General features: G+C 34.5%; 2 protein-coding genes across 2 annotated transcripts; both read right to left on the bottom strand.

Annotated features, from left to right (window-relative positions):
• Positions 1 to 208: 208 nt before the first annotated feature.
• LOC126827085 (haloacid dehalogenase-like hydrolase domain-containing protein 2) lies at positions 209 to 1,360 on the bottom strand. The gene has a single exon (XM_050556283.2). It carries the CDS (start codon positions 1,299 to 1,301, stop codon positions 513 to 515), a length of 789 nt encoding a protein of 262 aa, XP_050412240.1. The 5' UTR covers positions 1,302 to 1,360; the 3' UTR covers positions 209 to 512.
• Positions 1,361 to 5,388: 4,028 nt separating this feature from the next.
• Positions 5,389 to 22,420, bottom strand: LOC126827070 (uncharacterized). Its single transcript, XM_050556248.2, has 16 exons — positions 22,320 to 22,420; positions 18,408 to 18,620; positions 17,915 to 18,049; positions 15,504 to 15,658; positions 14,535 to 14,628; positions 13,265 to 13,408; positions 12,884 to 12,960; positions 12,308 to 12,397; positions 11,966 to 12,065; positions 11,597 to 11,745; positions 10,910 to 11,037; positions 10,198 to 10,307; positions 9,559 to 9,663; positions 8,398 to 8,528; positions 7,959 to 8,050; positions 5,389 to 7,612 (listed from the first exon to the last, which is right to left on the bottom strand). Exons 1-16 carry the CDS (start codon positions 22,350 to 22,352, stop codon positions 7,440 to 7,442), a joined length of 1,929 nt encoding a protein of 642 aa, XP_050412205.1. The 5' UTR covers positions 22,353 to 22,420; the 3' UTR covers positions 5,389 to 7,439.
• Positions 22,421 to 22,449: the final 29 nt, after the last annotated feature.

The following is a 22,449-nucleotide window of genomic DNA, read 5'->3' as shown; positions in this document are numbered from 1 at the left end:
ACCAAAAACAATAGGGATCTTCCTTGGGGTATAAGGAATACGTATACCAAGTTTGAAGAAAATCCATGAAGAATTGCGCCCTGTAGGCGAACCACAGACACACACACACACACACACACACACACACACATACATACACACACACACACACACAGACAGGGGCGACGGCATAATACGTTCACATTATGAATGTGGACGTATAAAAAGGGATAAATAAGACCCTGCATTCTAAATATTAAGACTGTCGCGTCTATACTAATAATGGGAACTTCCAGATTTAAGTTTTGGTGATTTTTTTGCGGCTCCAACATATATTTTTCTGCCAACAACTTCGTCTAAAAATAATACTAGTGGCAAGTAGCAGTAAGTTTGTTGGAAACAAAAATATGTATTCTATTATAAACTATACCTGCGCCATTAATGATCGTTACATCTTGTTTTCATGTCCCCCACAATAAATCTATAGTCTCTATTCTTTACCTCTTTAGATACGTTCCTTACAAAAAGAGGAGCTATAACGAGGCTTCTTTCAATTCTGCCAAAATGATTTCTACAGCCTCAGAAAAATTATTTACAACATTGTAAGGAGGGGGCTCAATTTTGTTTTCATCGCCTGGCCTGTACTTGCCCGAGCGGACAAGTAATCCTTTCATTCCAATGGCTTGAGAACCACCAATGTCATCTCTGACATCATCACCTACCATGTAACAATCTTTGGGTTCACTTTTGAATTCTTTGACAGCCGATTTGAAAAACTCCGCAGATGGTTTTCCTATGATTTCCGCCTTGATTCCAGAAGAGTATTCTAATCCGGATATAAACGGGCCCGGTCCCAAGGCCAATCCGGTTTTAGTTTTAAAATATCTTGATTTATGCACAGCGATTAGCGGGGCACCTGTGAGCAATAATTTAAATGCTTCATTCATAAATTTATAACTAAACTTGTCTGGTGCAAGACCAACGACAACACAATTCGGATTCTCTTCATGCAAATCCATAAAGTCCTCTAATGCTTTGTTGTCAATGAGTAGAAATGGCCTCAGTTCTCGAGCTTTCAATGTGTCGTGCGCCGCTGTCAAAGAAGTAAAAATCTCGTCTTCACTGATAGAAAATCCAATACCTGTCAATCTTTGCAGTAGTATTCGCTTCGATTCTTTCGTCGTGTTTGTAACGAATTTGATATTGATCTTAGATTTTCGTAATTTTTCTAGAGCTGAAATCGACCCATTAATCTCCTTGTCCTCAACATGAATAGTGCCACTTAAATCAATCAAAACTGTGCTTTTCGAGGGCGAGGTCATCTTGATTAAAATTGCAAACAATCAGTCTACTTTCATTTTTATCAATACTGACATTTATATCCGGTAAAGAGCGGAAGGAAATAACCATTTGCGCATGTCACGTCTTTGTTTACGTTTCGCTTTCAGTTTTTCTTTTGACAGGAATTTCTAAATCTATTTTCTCTTTATTTTACGCAGAATGTGAGTGACCAGAAAGAACAGAACACGAATCAAGCAAGTCTCCATTTCTTTCAAGAAAGGTTGTGGGATCAGGTAAAAAGGACCAAGGAAGCCTTAACAACAATAACAGTCTAAACCCTTCCTAAACTTAAGGCGTTTTTACGAGAAAACAAATCAGTGTCTCAGAGTTGGTATTCCAATCGGTTCTCGTAAACGCGGCGAGTTGCCTCGCAAGATCTGAAGACAGAAAAATTGAGGAAAAATGTTAAAAAATTCATTTTTCTTTATTCTGTTCTTGAAGACACCGCACATAAAAACGAGAAGTTGTATCCATGATATTCATATTTTAACGTGAAATTCAAAAGAAAATGAACTAATAATGTCGGGCACGTCGTGTCCCTTGTTGAGGATGCCAACTTGGAAACCGAATCGTCAATCCCGCAGTCGAGCAAGTTGAAAGATTTGCATAATCAATTTGGCAAATCGTTGTGGTAAATACGACAGTTGAAACTGATTAGGCTAATTTTTGCTGTAAATGTGTTTGAAAAGGAATTGCAAATTGATTAGCCATAATAGGTTTCTCGTAAAAACGCGTAAGTCACTAGTGTGAGACTATATAGCTAGTCTACACAGATTACCTTGACTGAAGGGGTCAGTAATAATACTACTGAGAGAAGTAGGCTATGGGTCTTGGGAACGCTTCTCAATGGTTTGAAAAACTAAATGGCGGTACCAAAATTAGCGATGACTGCGATTTCTGGCGGTTGGGCTGTGCAGTTTTTTTTCTCCAAATGTATGCCATGAAATCTTCAGCTTCTGTTAGTCTCTAAGTTAAATTAGATGCTATTATTCTTTTAATGTTGGGGGGGGGGGGGCAGGGTGACTGGTTTAACACATGCACTGGCTGGGGTAAGCTGTACATCATTACAAGGTCTGTCGACCATTGAGTCAAATGGTGTGGTTTTGATTACCTGCTTGTTAAGGTTGCCTATTCAACCTTGTGGGTTTTCTCTTGGTCTTTCAGGTTTCCTTGCATATGTAAAGAAAATTGAACTATATGTTAGTCCCTGTACTTTGTGTCAAGTGGACTTTTTAAACCCCATGCATTTCCCTCTCTTTCTCTCTCTTTGTTAATGCTAAATTATAATTTAAATATCATTGTATACTACAGGTTATTCAGTATGGGATCGTCACACACTAAAGAAGATATACTAACACAAGAAATGACTGATCCACAAACTCAGGACTGGTTATGTTTAAATGTAGCTCTACGTGAAGCAACAAAGGCTTTGGCTATATGTACTCACCATCGAATTGCAGCATTTCATAAACATGCAAAAAGATTTATAGGGCAACTACCCCCTTGTCCCAACCAGAATTGCAGTAAGAAATTTCAACAAACTCAACAGTGGTGTGTTGCATGTAAAGAATGGCGCCGTGAAATTGTTGAATTTTGTGAAAAGGGATACGTGGAAAAAATAGATTGGTCTAAATATCATTCTAGCAAATGGATGTCCAATCCTTACGAAGTTGCAAGAGTACTGATTCCTAAAGCTCATTCATTTTATTATAAATCTAATGAATTTCATGAAGATATCAGATTTACTTTAAGTTATATTGAAAATAGTTTAGCCTTTGATGTAGATAAGGAAATTATTCAAAAGGCCTGGGTGTTGAGAAACAGTTTTAAAAGAAAGGGCAAAATGAAAATCACAAATACAGATCTTGTCAATTCTGTGGATTGTTTGATTAAATTACTGGAATGTCCCTCTATATATTGTCACAAGGCAGTACCCCCAGCGGTTAAAAAATTAAAGTCACTGACAAAGATAGAAGAATCTAGCTGTGTTATTCTGTAATGTTCACTCAATTTAATTTTATATTTTATATCATGTTTGGATGTATAGTCATCCTCGTATTCCCAGTAGTGTCATTCAATTCTACTCCACCAAACCCTGGGTTCATTCATGGAGAAGGCACATTGTCAAATGTCAAATTAGTCGCCCTTGATAATTGTGCTATATTTATCAACAAATCTAAAATTTCCGCACATAGAAAGCGAAGGGAAGTAACTTGCATTTTGTTGCAACTAAGATCACTGAATCGTCATTGTAAACTTTGGCCAATGAAATCCTCAAGGGCCGAAAATTTGAAGTTGTCAATACCCCATGAATGGAGCCAGGGGTTAGTGGAGTAGAATAGAACGATACCACTGGGGATATCGAGAATGATGTATAGTATAAACTCTAATAAATTCCACTGTTAGTATGTGTGCTTATTCTTTTTCATATTTTACTGTTTATTTGAGAAATTCACATATTATTGTTTTACTTTTGCAGTGGATATTTCTTACTGCTTTTAAAATTTAAACAGTTTTTATTTTTATAGTGGAAAATTCACACTAAGTTTGACATAACAGTTGACAAATTAAGTTTTTCAAATTCATTTCAATGTGTTATTTTTACATGCTGACATAGTAATGTGTTATATTTATACGTTGACATTGCAATGTGTTGTTTTTATACACTGCCATCCAATATGGATGTATTTTATCCCGTGTCCATAAGTCTGGAGTTTGGTTACTGTTTCTTGTGACCAGTTTGCCGGTCAGAGTTCTAACCGAGGCTTGTACAGTCGCTTGCCTAACCTTAATGGTTTTCTTCTGTTTCCTCTAACTGAGTAACTGCTAATGATCCCTGCGTGTAATCAATTATAGAAATAAAGAAGTACCATTCATTAGTTCAAATAACCTAGTCCGTCTTGAGTGGACGTTAAACTCTTTTCTCTAACAACTTTCATAGCGTATTCAAAATGTTTACAGAGTACGTAGAGTGGCTATTATAACACATGGTTTTGTTTATACAGTTACTTTCATAACATTAAAGCCAGGGTCATAATTTGTTAATTGAACACAAAACAATAAAATATTTACTTCAGTGTTTTATGTCTTGTAAATGCTCCCCATTACCTACAAAAGAATAACAATCTGAGATCCTTCATGGATTGGTTGGATGACTGTGAGCATATGTATTAATTGTTGCCAGGCAACCTATCTTTATAAGCTTTTAATAAGGATTTGTACTTCATTTTAAACCCCCAAATTTTTTTGTATAATTATTTGAAAAAGATAATTATTAGTTATAGTTTTCGATGTTTATTATAGTCCATAATGATTATATATATTTTCTTATGAATGTGGGAATATTAATAAGGTATTTAATTGTCATTGTTTTGTTAATGGACTATTTTCAAATTGTTTGTTTTTTGTATCATAAAATATTAATGTATAACAAGAAATAAAACCATGCAAAATCTTAATTTGCTATATTCTTTTTGTTGATCATTGTTAATAGTTATACAATAACTTATACTGATCCTGTGGATGTATATTGTCGCCACCTCCTGGAGTTTGTTGGCCAGAGTACTTGACATATTTTATCATATTCACATGCAGTGATTATTTCTTGGGACATAAGAATGAAACCTGCCCAAATTCAGAATTTTCTGATTGCAAATCACAGTGTTACTCTCCATTTATGAAATCATGTGAATACTTGGCGAAGTTGTTTTGGGGTCAAAAGGAAGAAACCCATCAAATTAACAAACTGTTCGAGTTGCTGCCTTTGGATATTCTTGATATGTTGATGAGACGAAGATGTATTGCCCGTAACGATTTGAACACTCTTCTTTAGGCATCTGAAAACAGGTTGTATCCCATGAATAAGTCTCTCCTCATATTATTGAAAAAAAAAGGTCTATAGCCTCTTTCCGGTCAAATATGAAAGATAGGTTGCCAGGCAACGAAACATACGCCCACAGCAGCTAAATTGTCCAGACAGTCAACAAGAGTTGTCGCATATTTTTACTTTATTCGGTAATGAAACATTTATAATACACTAAAATCTGATTAAGAGTAACAACTCATTAAGTAATTATCAGAAAATCATTAGAATTTGTTTGGTTTTTATAAAGTTCTGCCCCATGCGAATGTTTAGTATACGAAACATTTAATATCATGGATTTAGCTGTTCCAAATTATAAAAATTCATTGAAAATCAATCTACTTGTTCGTCTCAAGACCTTATCAATCAGAAATCAATTGGATGATAATTTAAATTATCGGAAATCGTTGAAAATCAATAGGATATTTCGTCTCATGACCTCAAACACTGAGTATAAATTTAAAGAAAATCAGATATTAACTTTAGCCTCTAGAGCGTCCACGAGATTTTTTGAAGTGATCAAGGGCCATAACTCTGGCAGTAATTACCCGAAATCGCTGAAAATCAATAAGATTCTTCGTCTCATGACCTTAAACACTGTGTATAAATTAAAGTCAATCGGATATTATCTTTAGAGCATCCAGAAGATATTTTGAAGTGATCAAGGGCCATAATTCTGGCAGTAATTATTGGAAATTGCTGAAAATCAATAATCTTCTTTGTCTCATGACCTTAAACACTGTGTATAAATTTAAAGATGTTAACTTTAGCCTCTAGAGTGTCCACAAGATATTTTGAAGTGATCGAGCGCCATAACTCGGGCAGTAATTATTGGAAATTGCTGAAAATCAATAGGCTTCTTTGTCTCATGACCTTAAACACTGTGAATAAATTTAAAGTCAATCGGATATTAACTTTGGCCTCTAGAGCGTCCACAAGCAATTATGGACGCCAGACCGATGGGGATTTCAATGTTCATAAGTCTGACCCAGCTTGAAATTCTAACTTTTAGAATTATAAGTTATAGTCAACTGGGGTTGATCTGATGTGTTATTGAGACAAGCAATTATTATCAACCTTGATGTACAGTCATAAAATCTTACTTGTTGGTCTAAATTAAAGAGGTTTATAAAACCAGTATATATCTGGATAATAATTTATGTTTTATATGGATGGACAAGTATAATATCAGGTATAATTCAAATGCATTTTTATTGGTTTCAATGAAAATACAGAGTATAAAAATAAATAAAGTGTAGAAGGGCGGAGTATCACATGATCAGAGACACAGTAAAACATAACATATTAATACAGGCTACTAATCAATTTTGATTATCATTATATTAATTATTTATTTTTATATTGCAACTTTATGTATTTATAAGGTTAACTTACAATAGATATATCTACAGTGTACAGGGCAATTTTGGTTATATATTTCAGTTTGTGTACTGAAATCAGATTGCTTTTGCCAACTTTCGTCTAAATAGTTTCTTAGCATTGTGATCAGCATAAAAAAATCGGTAGCTGATATTCCCACTTGGGGGTTGTAAAAATTCCTGCAGTCAAATAAAGAGTGTTAATTAGCTTTTCACAGTAAAAGCAAATAATTGAATGGATCTAATAAACTGTAGTAAATAGCACATATATATATTATTTATAAAAAAAATTTGCAATGAAATGATAAAAGTTTGATATTATCAACAGCAAACATCACATATAAATACAGAAAAATATATCCAATAAAGTGTATACATATAAAATATCACAGTATAAGATTATAATATAATGTTCATTTGTAAAAAAAATAATTTTGATTCACCTGTTCAATCAAATTCTCATCAAAAAAATGAATTATATATATTATTGTAATAAAGCAAAGTATAAATATATAGGTAAATACATTTTAAAATATTGTGACAGATAAATTATTTTCTTATTTCTGGTGGATAATGATTGTGTCTAAAGTCTAACCAGATCAAAGTGAAGTTCTTTTTAAAGATGCATTATGTAAGATTTAAATAAAGAGCTGGCAGTTCTTGCTATAATAGTTCAAAAATATTGAAGTTATGAGTGTTTGAAGATGTAGCATAGATTGTTTATTATAGTAGCAACAATACTAAGTCTCGCTTATCCATTTTATCGTTAAACTTCTAAATCTCACAGGTGTAATCCGATACTCTACAGAGTTGTTATATTTAGCTCTTACATAACGCATCTTTCAATGATAATAATATTTGTTTTTTATATCTCTGTTTTATTTCTTCAAATCAGAGTTAGAACTGGTGAAACTGTCTTGACCTTTAACCTCTGATCCAACAGATGAACTTGACCCAAATTTATCTTTTGATTCCATTTTCTTGAGTTTTTCTAATGTGGACAATGTTGGTAGGTTGTTTAAATCATCTGATGAGTTCATATCATTAAGCGCTACAAAAATAGTCAAATATTATATAAGTTTGAGTAAAGACAAATTTTTAAAACAATTTGTTTTAAATTAGCCTCATTTGGGTAGTAAAATTAAAATACATTCATATGATTCATGCCCCCATAAAAATTAAACAAATCGAACCTCACTGATTAACATTTGTGGTCTAAGGGGGGATAATATTGCTTCAAGTACAAAAAACAGAGTTATTTCCCCTTTATTGATTCTAGCATATAAACATCTTTTCACAACAAAATTTAATATTAGAAATGTCGATAGTTGTCTAATTTCTATTATAGCAATAGATCTATTTTAAAAATTTATTAAAATTGCATTACAGATGCTTACCTTGGTCGGCCATATCCCAGGTTTCTCTGTCAGCAGCATGCTCTTTAATATAATCTAAAACTCGATCAAGTTTCAAATGCAGGGCTCTCATCCTTGATAAATTAGAAATGGCAATATCAACATCTTGAATTAACAAATACAAAAAAGTTTAATTTATAATTATCCAATTCCTTAATTTTGGTGATCTCTTAGCACTATGATTCGAGTTTGGTTAATACAGTCAAAGTAGCAATATACTAATTGCCATATCTAATGCTTAGATAAACATGATCATATGTATTTCAATAGCTACTGGCAGTATTGGGGTTTTAATAATAGGTAAGAAACCAGTTTCCCACTGACATGGATGACTAACATTTTTTGTAAAACAGTAAATTGCTTTTGATTGAATAGGGTCAAATTTTAACTTTCAAATAATCTTCTTTACATAGTTACTTACTTAAGCTCTTTAGTTTCAAGTGTACAGAAGATGATCTTAGAAACTACTTTCTGTAAGACAGGATCATCTGTTCTGGCAAACAATCCTAAACTCTCTTTTACATTACTGTTGTCAAGTAGTTGTTCACAAGTCTAAAGTAAAAATGATCTTTAATTATTCTACAAATGGTAAATGTGCATTTAAAAATTTGAGTCAAAATCATTGATCTTTAATCTACGGATGGATATAAATAATAACAAACATGTAATATCTATTTCAGACTAATAGGATATTATTTTTGCATACCAAGGAACTCTATAAAATATACGCCTTAATACTATTACAAAGCTCATCTTGATATGAATTATAGGAATTATTGTATAGATAAATCTGTGACCATTAATTGCAAATAGTATTTTTTTTGCTTCAATAGTAGAGAGAGAGAGAAATCGAGTTTAACGTCCACTCGACGCAACCTAGGTCATTTCAGGACTAACATATAATTCACTTGCGCATATGTATCTTTAGTAGTAGGGGTGGGTGGCACGGTGGCTAAGTGGGTAAGACGCTGGCTCGCTAGCCTGGAGGTCTGGTGTTTGATCCCTGCATTGGCCGAGAAAGTTTATTATGATTTTCCGGCGTGGTTCCCCCTTGTCAGTGATGGCATGCACGTAAATGATCCCTTGACAGTTGGAATTCGATATAAGAGTAGGGCGTAGTGCCGCTGTCCAGGCAAAATTTCCTGCATAGCAGATTGTATGACGTATGCCCGTCTTCATTAGCCTAGTTCGGAGAAGAACAGTAGGATGTTAAACCTCATTTCATTTCATTTCATTTCTTTAATAGTGGGAGGAAACTGGAGGACCAGGAAAAAACCCACGAGGTTGGACAGACGACCATATTTCTTGTCACGTACAGCCAGGGAATCGAAACCACACCAGTTGACTCAATGACAGACCTTAAGATACAATGCGCAAGTGCTAACCATTCGGCCATCCAACCCCCCCACTTCAATAGTAAGTCTATAGCTAATATATTTCAAGCACATCAAATAAGGACAAAAAACAACATTCCATTGAACTATTTCACCCTTGCTTAGGATTGGAATGGACACTGCTATACTTTATTAGTACCATACTACCATATATAACAAATGCAACATTGAGAAAGTGAATTACTTACCTCAGGATTCTCAGCATAATACATGAGTATTTTACCAGCAAGTAAATATAGTTTTTCATCCATTGTCTTGAATGGTACTTCCAATAATATATTCAAAAGATTTTCCTGAAAATAAAAAATTAACATTACTAAGTGCATAACAATGAATTTGTTCTGTCTTAAAATAACTTAATGTACTGTAAAACAAGAAATTACTAACTCTTATGTGAACTGCTACTCTTTTAAGGGGGTGTTGCCATTTCTCATCTTATGTAAACTAAATAATTTGTACTGAAATTAATTTAATCTGTTTGCTACTCTGCATGCCATACATTTTCCACACAACAGATTTACAACAAAATAATATGGTATAGAAGGAGGCAATTGTACTCTATAATTGAAAATCACAAAGATTCCCTGGGGAGACAATAATTGTCTTGCTTTCAGAAACCTGACTTTGTCTTTGATGAGATGAGAGAGAGAGAGAAATGGGGTTTAACGTCCACTCAACACAAACTAGGTCATTTCAGGACTAACATATGGTCTAATTTTATTTCAATAATTCGCTTGCCCGTAGGGGTAGCAGTGGGAGGAAACCGGAGGACCCGGAGAAAACCCACGCGGTTCGACTTTGATGAGATAATATATGAATTTATTTACCTGAGCACAAATCATATCCGAACTTTCTATTGCCATTAATTCTAGAGCCTGGAGGGAATAACGTTTAGTCTCCATATCTTTATTCTCACATAAACTAGTCAGAGCCTGGGCTGAAAATAACATCCAATTATTAATAAATATAACAATCCTTATATACAGCAATGTTTAGTTTATAACCAAAAAGAGGTTTTCTCAAATAACCCAAGAAAATAATTTACTTCTTAAAGAACAGCTGGTTTGCTTTTTTCATTGAAGTAAGTAGAAATTCCATTGTTTTTCATTTCATAAATGAAATGGAATGTGGTTTAACATCCTACTTTTTGGCATTGACTGGGCTAAAGTAGACGGGCATACATATTAGAGTAGGCTATTAAGGAAACTGAATGGGTTATTAGGGAAATTTTGTCCAGATAGTGCCACTTAGGACTACTCTTATTTGGAATTCCAACTGTCAAGGGTTCTTTTATGTGCATGCCAATGAGTACAAAGGACCTTGGTTTTTCATCTCATCCAACCGACTAGATGATGTTCCTTGTTAGACAGTTTGTTCTGCACCACTAACAATGGGAAACCACACCAGAAAATCCCGAAGAACTTCCTCAGTCAACAGCGGGAGCAAACCTAAGACCTCCTGCTTAGGGAGCCTGCAAATCCTACTCACTGAGTCACCACGGCTCCTTTTAATTCATAAAAATAAAACAAATAAAGATACCTGGAATGTTAGAAGATGTTAATTGGGATCTGATCTCATTATTAAACGCTAGTTCCAGAAATATGCTAGCTATGGTTCTCTGACTGACCGTATTACCTTCATAAGCTACATGTGCTAAATCTTCTATTCTGTAATAATAATAATAATTCATTATAACAATATACATTTAATTAACATTTTAAAGATGTATTCTCTACATTAATTTCTTTACAATGAAATAAAGATCATAACTAAATCTTAATTATAGAGTAAATACGTGCAATGAGTCTACCCTAACAATGCTGAAAATAGTCCGGTAAAAATCTGAAGAAAATATTATACCAATTTAATAAAATAATCCCCAATCAACACACTATACATGACTGCGTAGAAAATTTGAAGTTTTTAACAATCCAGAACCAATTAATATCCATTAATTCATTACAGCAACAACAATAATCTACCAGTTGTTTCGGCTTGCAGGTTTTAAATTTAGTAAGACAACTTAAAAAAGAATCTTTATTTATTTAAAACTGTACTTATATTCTGAACTTGCTGTTTCCTATTATATAGCAAATTCTCTGTTATATAATGTTTCCCCAGAAAGTTCACCCCACAGTACATCGATAGAATTTGCAAGCATTTTGTGACCCTTATCTTGCAAGTTTAGTTTTCTATTGCTAAGGAGAATAACAAAAATAGACCAACCCACGATCAGCTATAACATTATTTTTATTTTCTTCTGATTCTGACACGATGATATAGATGGCATTTGCTGCTTCCTGGACAGCTCTTGAATGAGATGAATGTAGTGCTGCTGACAAGCTACGACAACCACCCATTTTAACAAATGTATCCTGCAACAAAAACAGTCAACATAATGGTAATCAAGATATTAAATTTGTCAAACAAATTTATTAATATATCTAAATCAAAGGAAGTAAAATAAGATTGATTTCCTTGTCCAAGATTGAGATCTGCCGGAAAATGTGAATTAAAGAGATAATGAATTATTATCATCAGTAAGTGACTGTGTATAGCTGTATAAAAAAATAATCAAAGAGTAATAAAAAATACCTGCATAGAGGGTATAATGAGGAGTTCTGCTAGAGCTTCTATAGCATGTTCTTGTGTAGCTGAATCACGACATAAGGCTAACGATTCTAAAACCAGTAGTCTAAAACATACAAGATTTCAATACTTATTAACCATACTTAATATGTAACACCCAATTTTAGTAATCAATATCAATGTTTGGTATTCTTTATACACATCTGAGAAAATATTAATTGAATTGCATAATATTTGATGAAAAGGTAATAATATTTATAAAATAAGAAAGAATATACATGATATTTGAGACAAGTTAATTTCAAGGCATTATTCAGAGTGCTCTAGCAGATATATACTCCTACTCACCCTCCTTCAGCTGCTATCATTAACTTATTATCATCACTTGAAGCAGCCATTGTAGCTAGTTCATAAGCTGCTTGTCTTTTTACTTTTGTACTGTAAACATATTTATAATCCTCCAATAATTAACACATTTCTAACTACTTTAATACAGGATTATGCTTTACTCATATTTAGATATCTTAATTACCGAGCACCACAAAGATATATCAATTTCTGATCACGGGTGTCTGAGAAAAATAGTCATTTTTCCTTCTCAAAATACATAGAGTGCAATTTAAATAAACTTTTGTTTGTGTTAGGGTGTTGGTATATTTCCATCTTTGTGTTCAAGGTCATGAATATGATATTTGTAGTGTGCAGCACTGGGGACTTGTCTTGAAATTTGAACAATAATAACATAAATAGAGGATTCTGATTCACTTGCAAGGTTGCAACAAGCATAGCCTAACACAAGATGACTGAAATATAATTTCATTGACAAAGTTTGTTCATGGGACTTAATGTCTGTTTCCAAAGAGGATAATATCACAGACAAGATATTAGTAAAACATTACTGCTCTTTATATAAAATATATCAACCTTCCATTTTTGGCTGCTGAAACAACCTTTTCAATGTCTCTTTCCTGTACCAGATATTTCTCTATAAAGTCACCAACCTAGAATACATAATTGAACAAAACAAAATTTTAAAATAAATCTCACGAATCATTGTAAACTTTACTAAAATTATTAGGAACATGATAAAAAAAATCCAACTACAGTGGGTTTGACAATTCAGTATGACAAAGCAATCCTCCTGCCTATTTAGAACACCATAGATCATTTTGAATATCACATTTTGAAGATATTAACTGGTACATTCTGGAAACAAGCATTTAGTAATCTAGTTCTAAGTAAGACCTGTAATTAGATCTCTAGTGATGGACTGTAAAAAATATTTAAAAAAAGAAAACTGCATACCTCTACACGAAAATTTATCAAAAGGATCCATATTACCACCACTGATACAATAAACAACAGGGAATGTACTGTGTACAGAAGGGCAGAAAAGACTTGTTGATGTGAACAATCATCTACAAACATCCAGTCTTTGCAACCATGATTCTGAAAGTATATTTTCATTAGAATAATCCTTCCAAAAGGCTATTCTTTTCCCGAAAACCTGAATTTAGTGATTTGTTGGAGTATTGAAATCCGCTAATGGTCAATGGTGACCAATGTTGACAAATTTTCAATTCATCATGTCTAAGTAGGTATTGAAGGGAACTGATATACCTTTTATAGATTCAATTTTCATGATATTGATTGGAAATCCTTCAAATGATAATCAGAGACTTCAATATCTGTACACATTTATACCACATTTACACAACCAGTGGAGAAGCTAGGATTTTGGACCAAGAAAGTGAAGAGTCTAAATTTTTTGAGGAAGAGGCACAAATGACTTTATTGTCCACATATTTCGTGTTTTAATTTTTAATTACATCTCAAAAGATGTAGCAGAACCTAGTCCACTCCATATATAAAATAAATGAATAAATGTTATGTCGTCCTTTTATTTCTTAAAGGCTTTGTTACATACATGTATATACCGGTATACTAAATGTAAAAAACAAAAAACGAAATTGTCTCCTCAAAACAAGAATCCACAAATGCTTGTTGGATTCTGAATCCCCTACGTGTCCAGTTTTAACACAACAGTTGATTAATCCACACTAAGACAGTCAATAGGTCTAGCCTAAAAACGAAAACGAAATTGTCTCCTCAAAACAAGAATCCACAAATGCTTGTTGGATTCTGAATCCCCTACGTGTCCAGTTTTAACACAACAGTTGATTAATCCACACTAAGACAGTCAATAGGTCTAGCCTAAAAACCAACAGATTCACAGATATATGAATGAATTGTGATAGTGTATGCTGTGATGGACAAAGAAATTACAGAAGGCAGCATAAAGCAAAATGTTGTAATTGGGCATAAGTCTATCAGACTAACAGATTGTCAGAGTATTTATATGTAGGGTATCTTAGTTAATTGCCGACAATATGAATGTTGACGGGCAAATTTCTGATCTTGAAATACAAACTTAAAATTAAAGGGGTTTCTCTCTTGCTGCCCCCGCCCCCCCCCCCCCCCCCACACACACACACACATACCACCAGTCGCTATGCCACTGGTAAAAAAATAAAGTAAACGTATACAAATTACATTTATATACAATGATACCTACCACAATTCTGGTCCAAGTAATAACCGAGAAACAAATGGCTACACCCAGGCATATCAATCCTCCAATACCAAATCCAACACAATAATACTTTCTCCTAATATGAAAAGTTAAATAGAAAACACAAACAAATACTAATAATTTTAAACACTATAGTAAGTCCCTAACCTGGCTGAGAGTGACATATTTATAGTGCTGGGTTATACCAAGTTTAAACCTGCAGTTATTTGTAATCTTAACCCTTATTTCTATGTAGACCTTTAAAGAGAAAATAATTAATGTACTTAAATTTGAATAATCATCATTTTTAAAATACTGAAAGACAAGTCACTGCCTGCAAATTATTTTTGTACCAACTGGCCATGACCTCCAAAATGCTAAATCATCTTTTAAAAAGAGAGAGAGAAATGGGGTTTAACGTCCACTTGACACAAACTAGGTCATTTTGGGACTAACACATGGTTCAATTTTATTTCAATTATTCGCTTGCGCGTAGGTGTCTTTAGCAGTGGGAGGAAACCGGAGGACCCGGAGAAAACCCACGAGGTTGGACAGGCGACCCTACTCCTTGTCATGTACAACTGGGGAATCGATACCCCGCCAGTTGGCTCAATGACAGGCCGTATGATACAGCACGCGCGTGCTAACCATTCGGCCATCCAACCCCCCAAATCATCTTTTAAAGCAGCACTGTCTTATGAGAAATTCTCATCATTATTTTACCAGCCTATTAATTGGTGAATAGACTGAATTTTCACAAATATTAAAAATGCATTATGTATGATTTAGATAAAGCGCTGACATTTCTCACACTAACACTAACAGTTTAAAAATAGATAATGAAAAAAGAATATATTGAAATTTCAGTAAAAATACTTCATTCTGAAACGTAATAACATGGAAGATTCAGTTGTTCATTAGTTATAGTATTTCAAAACAGAAATCTAAGAAAATTGAATAATTATCACTTACAGATGTGTGTTATTACCAACGAATCCACCTAATCTGGAATAACTTGGTACAAAGATTATAGCTACGACAAACAGACAACCTGTCCAAGCAGCTGAATACCAATAAACAGACATTAAAGCCAAAAACACCAACAATGAGTGAATGTAAAGAAGAGCCTGAAATTATGGAAAGTCTATATTCTGATAGATGTCTCAGCTTTTCAGATTTCTAATCTATGTGCAAATAAAATTAGATGAAGAAAAAAATCAAAAGTATGACAGGATTCAGAGTTTTATTCAAGTAGCATGGTTGTCCTTATGCATTCTTTTGAAATATAAAATTACAATATCTGAGACAAAATATAATTCATTCATGTGACAGTATTTTAGAGATCTATTTTGGCAATCTGGGTTTAAATATTTTTTGATTCAGTGTTTCATAAAAATGTCAAGTCCATTTAAATTTAAATTGGAAAGTGTAGATCTGTATATGTACACATCTGGTTTAAATAGTGTTTTATTCAAGCGAAGATTAGTATTTACTGAATAATTGATCATTTTGAAAAATGTAAGTGAATAGGATGCAGTAAGCAGCAAAAGTACTTATATAAAACTGTTTCCATAATTATGATCATTACATATATGACGACCTAAAAAGATATATATACTATTCAAAAAAAGTAGGGGATATTTGATTTTTAAGTGTTATTAAAGTCACCTAATGAAACTGACGAAGAAACAAATGACAAAATGAAATGAAGTTCACATTCATCGATTTATTCCAAATGATCGTTAGACTAAGTAAGGCACAGACTGACCATTATAAGGGTAAAATGATACCCGGGGTCAAACAGCAAAGTTACCACATCATCACAACCAAGTCAGTAACGGGTAAATCCTCCTCTGTTTGCCAAACAACCATTGATCCGACGTGGCATACTCCTAATGAGACGTCTAAGGTCATTTTGGTCCAGATTGTCCCATTCCTGTTGCAACGCAGCAGCAAGTTCTTGGACATTGGCAGGACGTTGTTGACGTTGACGTAACCTCTGTCCAAGCATGTCCCAGACATGCCCGATGGGGGAGAGGTCGGGACTCAGTGCTGGCCAAGGTAATGTGGTGATGTTCTGTTGTTGGAGGTAACCTGTAACGATCCTGGCCCTGTGACATCTTGCGTTGTCATCCTGGAAGATGAAACGGCGGCCATGACGTCTTGCGAACGGCACAACATGGACTGCCAAGATGTTGTCCCGGTAGTACTGGCCTGTAACACGCCCTGCAACAACATGTAAAGCCGTTCTTCCAGCAACAGTGATGCCTCCCCACACCATAACAGAACCACCCCCAAATCGATCATGTCTGATGACGTTAACGTCTTGGAAGCGCTCGTTTCGACGACGCCACACCCTCCTACGTCTGTCCAAAAAGTCAACAGTGAACCTTGACTCATCTGAAAACATCACATTGCTCCAGCGTCGATTATCCCAGTGTTGACGATCCCTACACCAACGACGTCTTGCCTGAATGTGATGATCTCTCAAACAAGGGATCACGCGAGGACGTCGGACGCGAAGGTGACCACTATGCAGTCGATTCCGAATCGTCTGGCCACTCACTCTCACACCAGTGTCTGTTTGAAGACGAGCGCTGATCTGATTTGCTGTGATGACACGATTTCTCAAGGCCAAGGCACGGATAAATCGATCCTGGGCTTGAGTTGTCGCCCTTGGTCGACCTGAGCGTGGTCTGTCCTGTACAGATTGTGTATCACGGTATCTGGACCATAGCCTGCTTATGACAGACTGAGAAACATTCATCGTCCGCGCCACAACCGCCTGTGTTGTGCCGATCTGTAGCATGCCAAGGGCACGTAACCTTTCATTTTGGGTAAGCCGACGCATATCAAAATTTGTTTTCTGGTCACTAAAACAATTAAACTGATGTTTCCACCCTGGAATTCAATGCCACAATGACTGTAACATTCAAAGTCAGAGTCGTGCAAATCTTGGGTTGGACCTCCATGATGATCCCAAGCATCACCTGCATTCCATGCGGTAGCTATTGGTGCGTTTGGGCGTCACATGTAACTGGAAATGTTTCTTCTGTTAGGTTCTATAGTGACTTTTTTCGTAGTCATTTGCATATTTTAGTATTATGCCCCCAAAATCAAATATCCCCTACTTTTTTTGAATAGTATATCTGTAAAATATTGTGTGATTTAAACCAAAGTTATGGATAAAATATGTAAATTCAAAGCCGGAAGCAAGGAAGATAAAATGATTACTTTTAGAAGTGTAACATAATCATTTCATTTTCTGGTTCAATCTTTAAATTAACCATCATTTACCACTGTCTGTATATACACATCTGTGTTTATTCTATTTACAATTTTCTCACTTTAAGATCAAACTGAAAAAAATTATGATAAAATACCTTGAAATCATTGAGAAATTTTTCCCGTTGATCAAAATGCTTGACTTCCCGATTGAGAGCATCTTTTATATCAGGTGGTTGACCAGAGCTTGAATCATAATTTGTCTGACTGCTGGATACGGAAACACCATCAAACTATATTTTCAAAAAAAGATAAAAAAATAAAAAAAAGCATACAGCCTTTTATAACAAATTTTGAGAAAATCTTAGAAAAATAGAATATTATTTCTTATTTATTAAGCTTTGAAACAAACTTTGAGCAACCCTCTATATACATGTACATGTAGCCTTTATAATACATTTTGAAAAAATCTCTGAAAATTAAGAATATTATTTTTAAACTCTTCAAATAAAAACACAGAGCGGGAAAACACTTTTATCAAATATTTCTTTAGATGTTATGGCATGACTAACCAAATAAACGGAAATAATATGCAGATTTTTAAATTTGATCAGTGAAAGTTTGTAGTAGTTTTAGCCATATATTACTCACCTCCAATTTTTTCACCATTGGAACCATAGTAATTACACAATTATCGCCAATTTGATAATCTCCCAAATAATCTGCATCCCGAAGAATCTCTCCTCTATATCTTAATCTAAACTGATGATGATCCTTGCCCAGTTCATACAAGATATGAAGTAGTTGAGCTCGAACACGAGCTACTTTATCTTCATTCTTCACAGACAGAACAAATGTTCTCAACTATAGAAAATAAAAAGGTGGTCATGTTTTACAATCATTTTATTAATAACATTGTTGAAACAGTTATAAGAGTATTTTATATGCAAGGAACACATAACACTAAGTAATTTTCTGGTAACGTGTTGAAAATAAATAATTTAGAAAATTTGATAGTTATGTTCTGGTACTTGCAATATTCTGAAATAATGTTGATTGTAAGCATCACTCACTGTAAACATCATTATTTTGCTTATTTGTGAAAACAGGGAGGTTTCAGCATGCAGATGACCATATTAACCATAAGCTTATGTGTTGTTATACAATTTACTAAATGTCACTGAAACAATTACATGTTCTGTTGTGCATCAGTATGTTAATGGTACTGACAGTCAGAAGTCTGAATACAGTTGTTGTACAGGTTATTTTGAAAAGGGCACCCTCTCTTATTTTGGTAATCATTGCAAGGTGACTTGGTTTAACAGCCAATATATTTGAGACAAATTTGGAATCTTATTGACCTACTACAGAGCTGAATTTTATCATAGTGTTAAAATAAAAGGACAATTGTTGGAGGCAAAAGAAACGAACATGGGGAATATAGGACCACCATACACAAACAAGGTAGGCTATTCACTAGTTACTTTAGTAACGGTGTCTGATCAGACCATGTCCTCTCAGCTATTGTGTCCGTCCCTATTAACATGTAATATGAAAATAACGCTTTACACCACCTCGGTTCTAAGGTTGTTTTGGAATCCTTATCATCTATTTTTTAACGTGATTCTTCTTTGTTCACCAAAAGGATTCATTTCCGGACAGATCTGACACAAATTTAAGATAATTCAAGACTATTTTCAAAAAGAATTTTACGATTCAAAAACACAAACAAAATTTGTTTGAAATGGTCAAACATTATGAAACCTGCACTTAGAACCAAGCTGGTGTAAAGTGTTATTTTTACATTACCTGTTAATTAGGGATGGACAGTAACAGTGACGGGATATAGTCCGATCAGATACAGTTACTAAATAGCTAGACTATTCACTTGATTTGAAATGTTTTGTTTATTTCTTGAGATGTTTGTTGTAGTTTGTCTTGTCCATAGGTTTGTCTGTCTTATCGGTCGTTTACATGCTGTAGTCTAGGCCTAGTAGCCTAGATCATACAGGGGATGCTCGATTGTCAGTACAGAACATCACAATCTGATTAAAACACAGATCCTATTTCATTTTGTTTTTCATAGTTCAAAATTTCGTTTTACTTGTCTTTACAACACTAGGATCTGGAAGAGTTGTTATATTACCAGCGTTTTGGTTGAAGTGAGGGATTAGCCAATGAAACCGTCTGTTACGGCGAGTTCTTGGCATGCCATGCACGGAACTGTGGGTAAACCACTAAAAACGTCAACACTGATTGATTAATCAATATCTGACGTCATAGGGTCAAAAGTCGTCCATATGACGTCTGACGCAAGCTTCGAGTAGAACTTGTCAGATCATCATGTGGTGCAGGCCAGCGAAAGTATAAAAAAAACAAAATGTAGATCTGTATTTTAATCGGATTGGGAATGTCTCAAATTGACAGAATTGCAGCCGAGTGAAGTGGAATTCAGTCCTGTCACACTCACAGTTCTGTTAGTCCCGACAACGGAGGTGGTGTGAGTAAAATCATGATGCTATTAAGCACAACCGCAATATAATAGGTTTCAGCCATCATGGTTAGTAGGGATATTTTCTTATGCGTCCAGCGCATGCATTGTTGTCCAAAATCCCCCTTTTCATTCGATTGTCACTATTTTGGGGATTTAGAGAAATCAATTCTTGAACGTTCAGTCTAGTATCCCCATAGGCATAGAATAGAGGGGTAGACTAATCACCAGTATTCACTGGAATTCACCAGAATTCACTTATAAACACCGGAATTCACTTACAAACACCGGAATTCACCGGAATTCACTTTAAAGATATCAGAATTCGCCCACAAGATCGTCCTATTTACTTATATTTTGCATTAATATAATACTGAATTACTTAAAAACACCAAAAATCCCCGAAATTCACTTTAAAAACATATAATAAACACTGGAATTCACACTTAAACTATCGGAATTCACACTTAAGACCTTAATAATAATAATAATCTATTTATGGACCGCTGAATATCCAACAAAAGAGTTGCTCAAGATCGCTATATTCACTAATATTTTGCATTGATAATAAATTACTTTAAAACACCTAAAAATCACCGGAATTCACATTAAAAACATATAACCACTGGAATTCACTTTCAAAATATCGGAATTCGCATTAAATTTAGGACCTTCCTATTTACTAATATTTCACATTAATTGATGATAAATTACTTTAAAACACAGAATATCACCGGAATTCACACTGGCAACATAAAATAAACACCAGAATTCACTTTCAAAATGTCGGAATTCGCACTTAAGACCTTCCTATTTAATAATAGTTTGCATTTATAATAAATTACTTTCAAACACTGAAATGAAATGGGGTTTAACGTCATACTGTTCTGCTCCGAACTGGGCTACTGGAAACGGGCATACGCTGTGCTATGAGGGAAATTTTGCCCGGACAGCGGCACTACGGCCTACTCTTATATCGAATTCTAACTGTTAAGGGAGATCTTTTACGTGCACGCCAATGTGTACACGGGACCTTGTTTTTTCGTACCATCCGCACAACTAGACAGCTGTCCTTGTCAGGCCTTCCGTCCTGTTTCACTGACAAGGGGGGAACCACGCAGGAAAATCTGGATGACCTTGCTCGGCCAATGCAGGGATCGAACACCCGACCTCCAGGCTAGCAATTAAGAGAGCGTACGTCTTACCCACTTAGCCACCGTGACACCCCTTAAACACTGAAAATCACAGGAATTGACACTGAAAACATAAACACTGGAATTCAGTTTCAAAATATCGGAATTCGCACTTAAGATTTTCCTATTTGATATTATAAGAGTTTGCATTCATAATCATAATAAATTCAAAGTGGATATTTAACCGTCACGGCAAAGTATCTACTTCCGCTATTTTACCGTACATCGTTTCTGATTCAAAATGGCGGAAACTACAGATATATTCCGCCATTTTGGTAACTCGTCTTTCAAGTTCGGCGCAGAAGCACGATTTTACGGGAAAAACATAAACCACTGACAGTCTTAGTACTTAATTAAAAACCAAAATCCGCAGAAATGCGCCCTCGACCAAAATAGAATAATATGCTATTTAAATGCTTTTCTACAATTTACATTTATTATCTTATTTTCTTTTAAAAATAATTCTCCAGTTTCTACCATAGAAATTCAAGTATGGCTATTTCGTTCCTTTATAAGAAATGGAAAAAGAAGCAATGGTAAACAAAAAACAAATAGAACTGTTGTGTTGTGTTGTGTTGTGGTTAGGGTTAATGTCAGACGGCATTGCCAAAGCAAACACTGCTAAGTCCAGGTATCAGAGAACTGCGCATGTTAAACGGAAGTGTGGAAGTGTACGGCAAAATAGTAAATAAAGTAAAGTGCCGTATACAAAGTAATTGTAAAATGCCGTATACGGTTAAATATCCACTGCCTAATAAATTACTTTAAAACACTGAAAATCGTGCTAATCTAACTTATATTTATCTCACTGAAAGCATTATCACTCGAAAATAAATCACTAAAATAATATAAGATGTAAATTGTCAGCAAACAACATACTGGAAATGATTTATTTTGGACATACAGCAACATTTTCGCCAAAAAATAAAACTGTTGACATAAAAGTCAAGGAAATGCCTCCATTTTGTAAATATATAGTCTTGATTTAACGGTCATTCTGCTGCCCATT

Source organism: Patella vulgata, chromosome 7 (assembly GCF_932274485.2).
Source record: "Patella vulgata chromosome 7, xgPatVulg1.2, whole genome shotgun sequence".
Classification (NCBI taxonomy): domain Eukaryota; kingdom Metazoa; phylum Mollusca; class Gastropoda; family Patellidae; genus Patella; species Patella vulgata.
The sequence above is the reverse complement of the archived record's forward strand: the minus strand, read 5'-3'. Positions and strand labels throughout refer to the sequence as shown.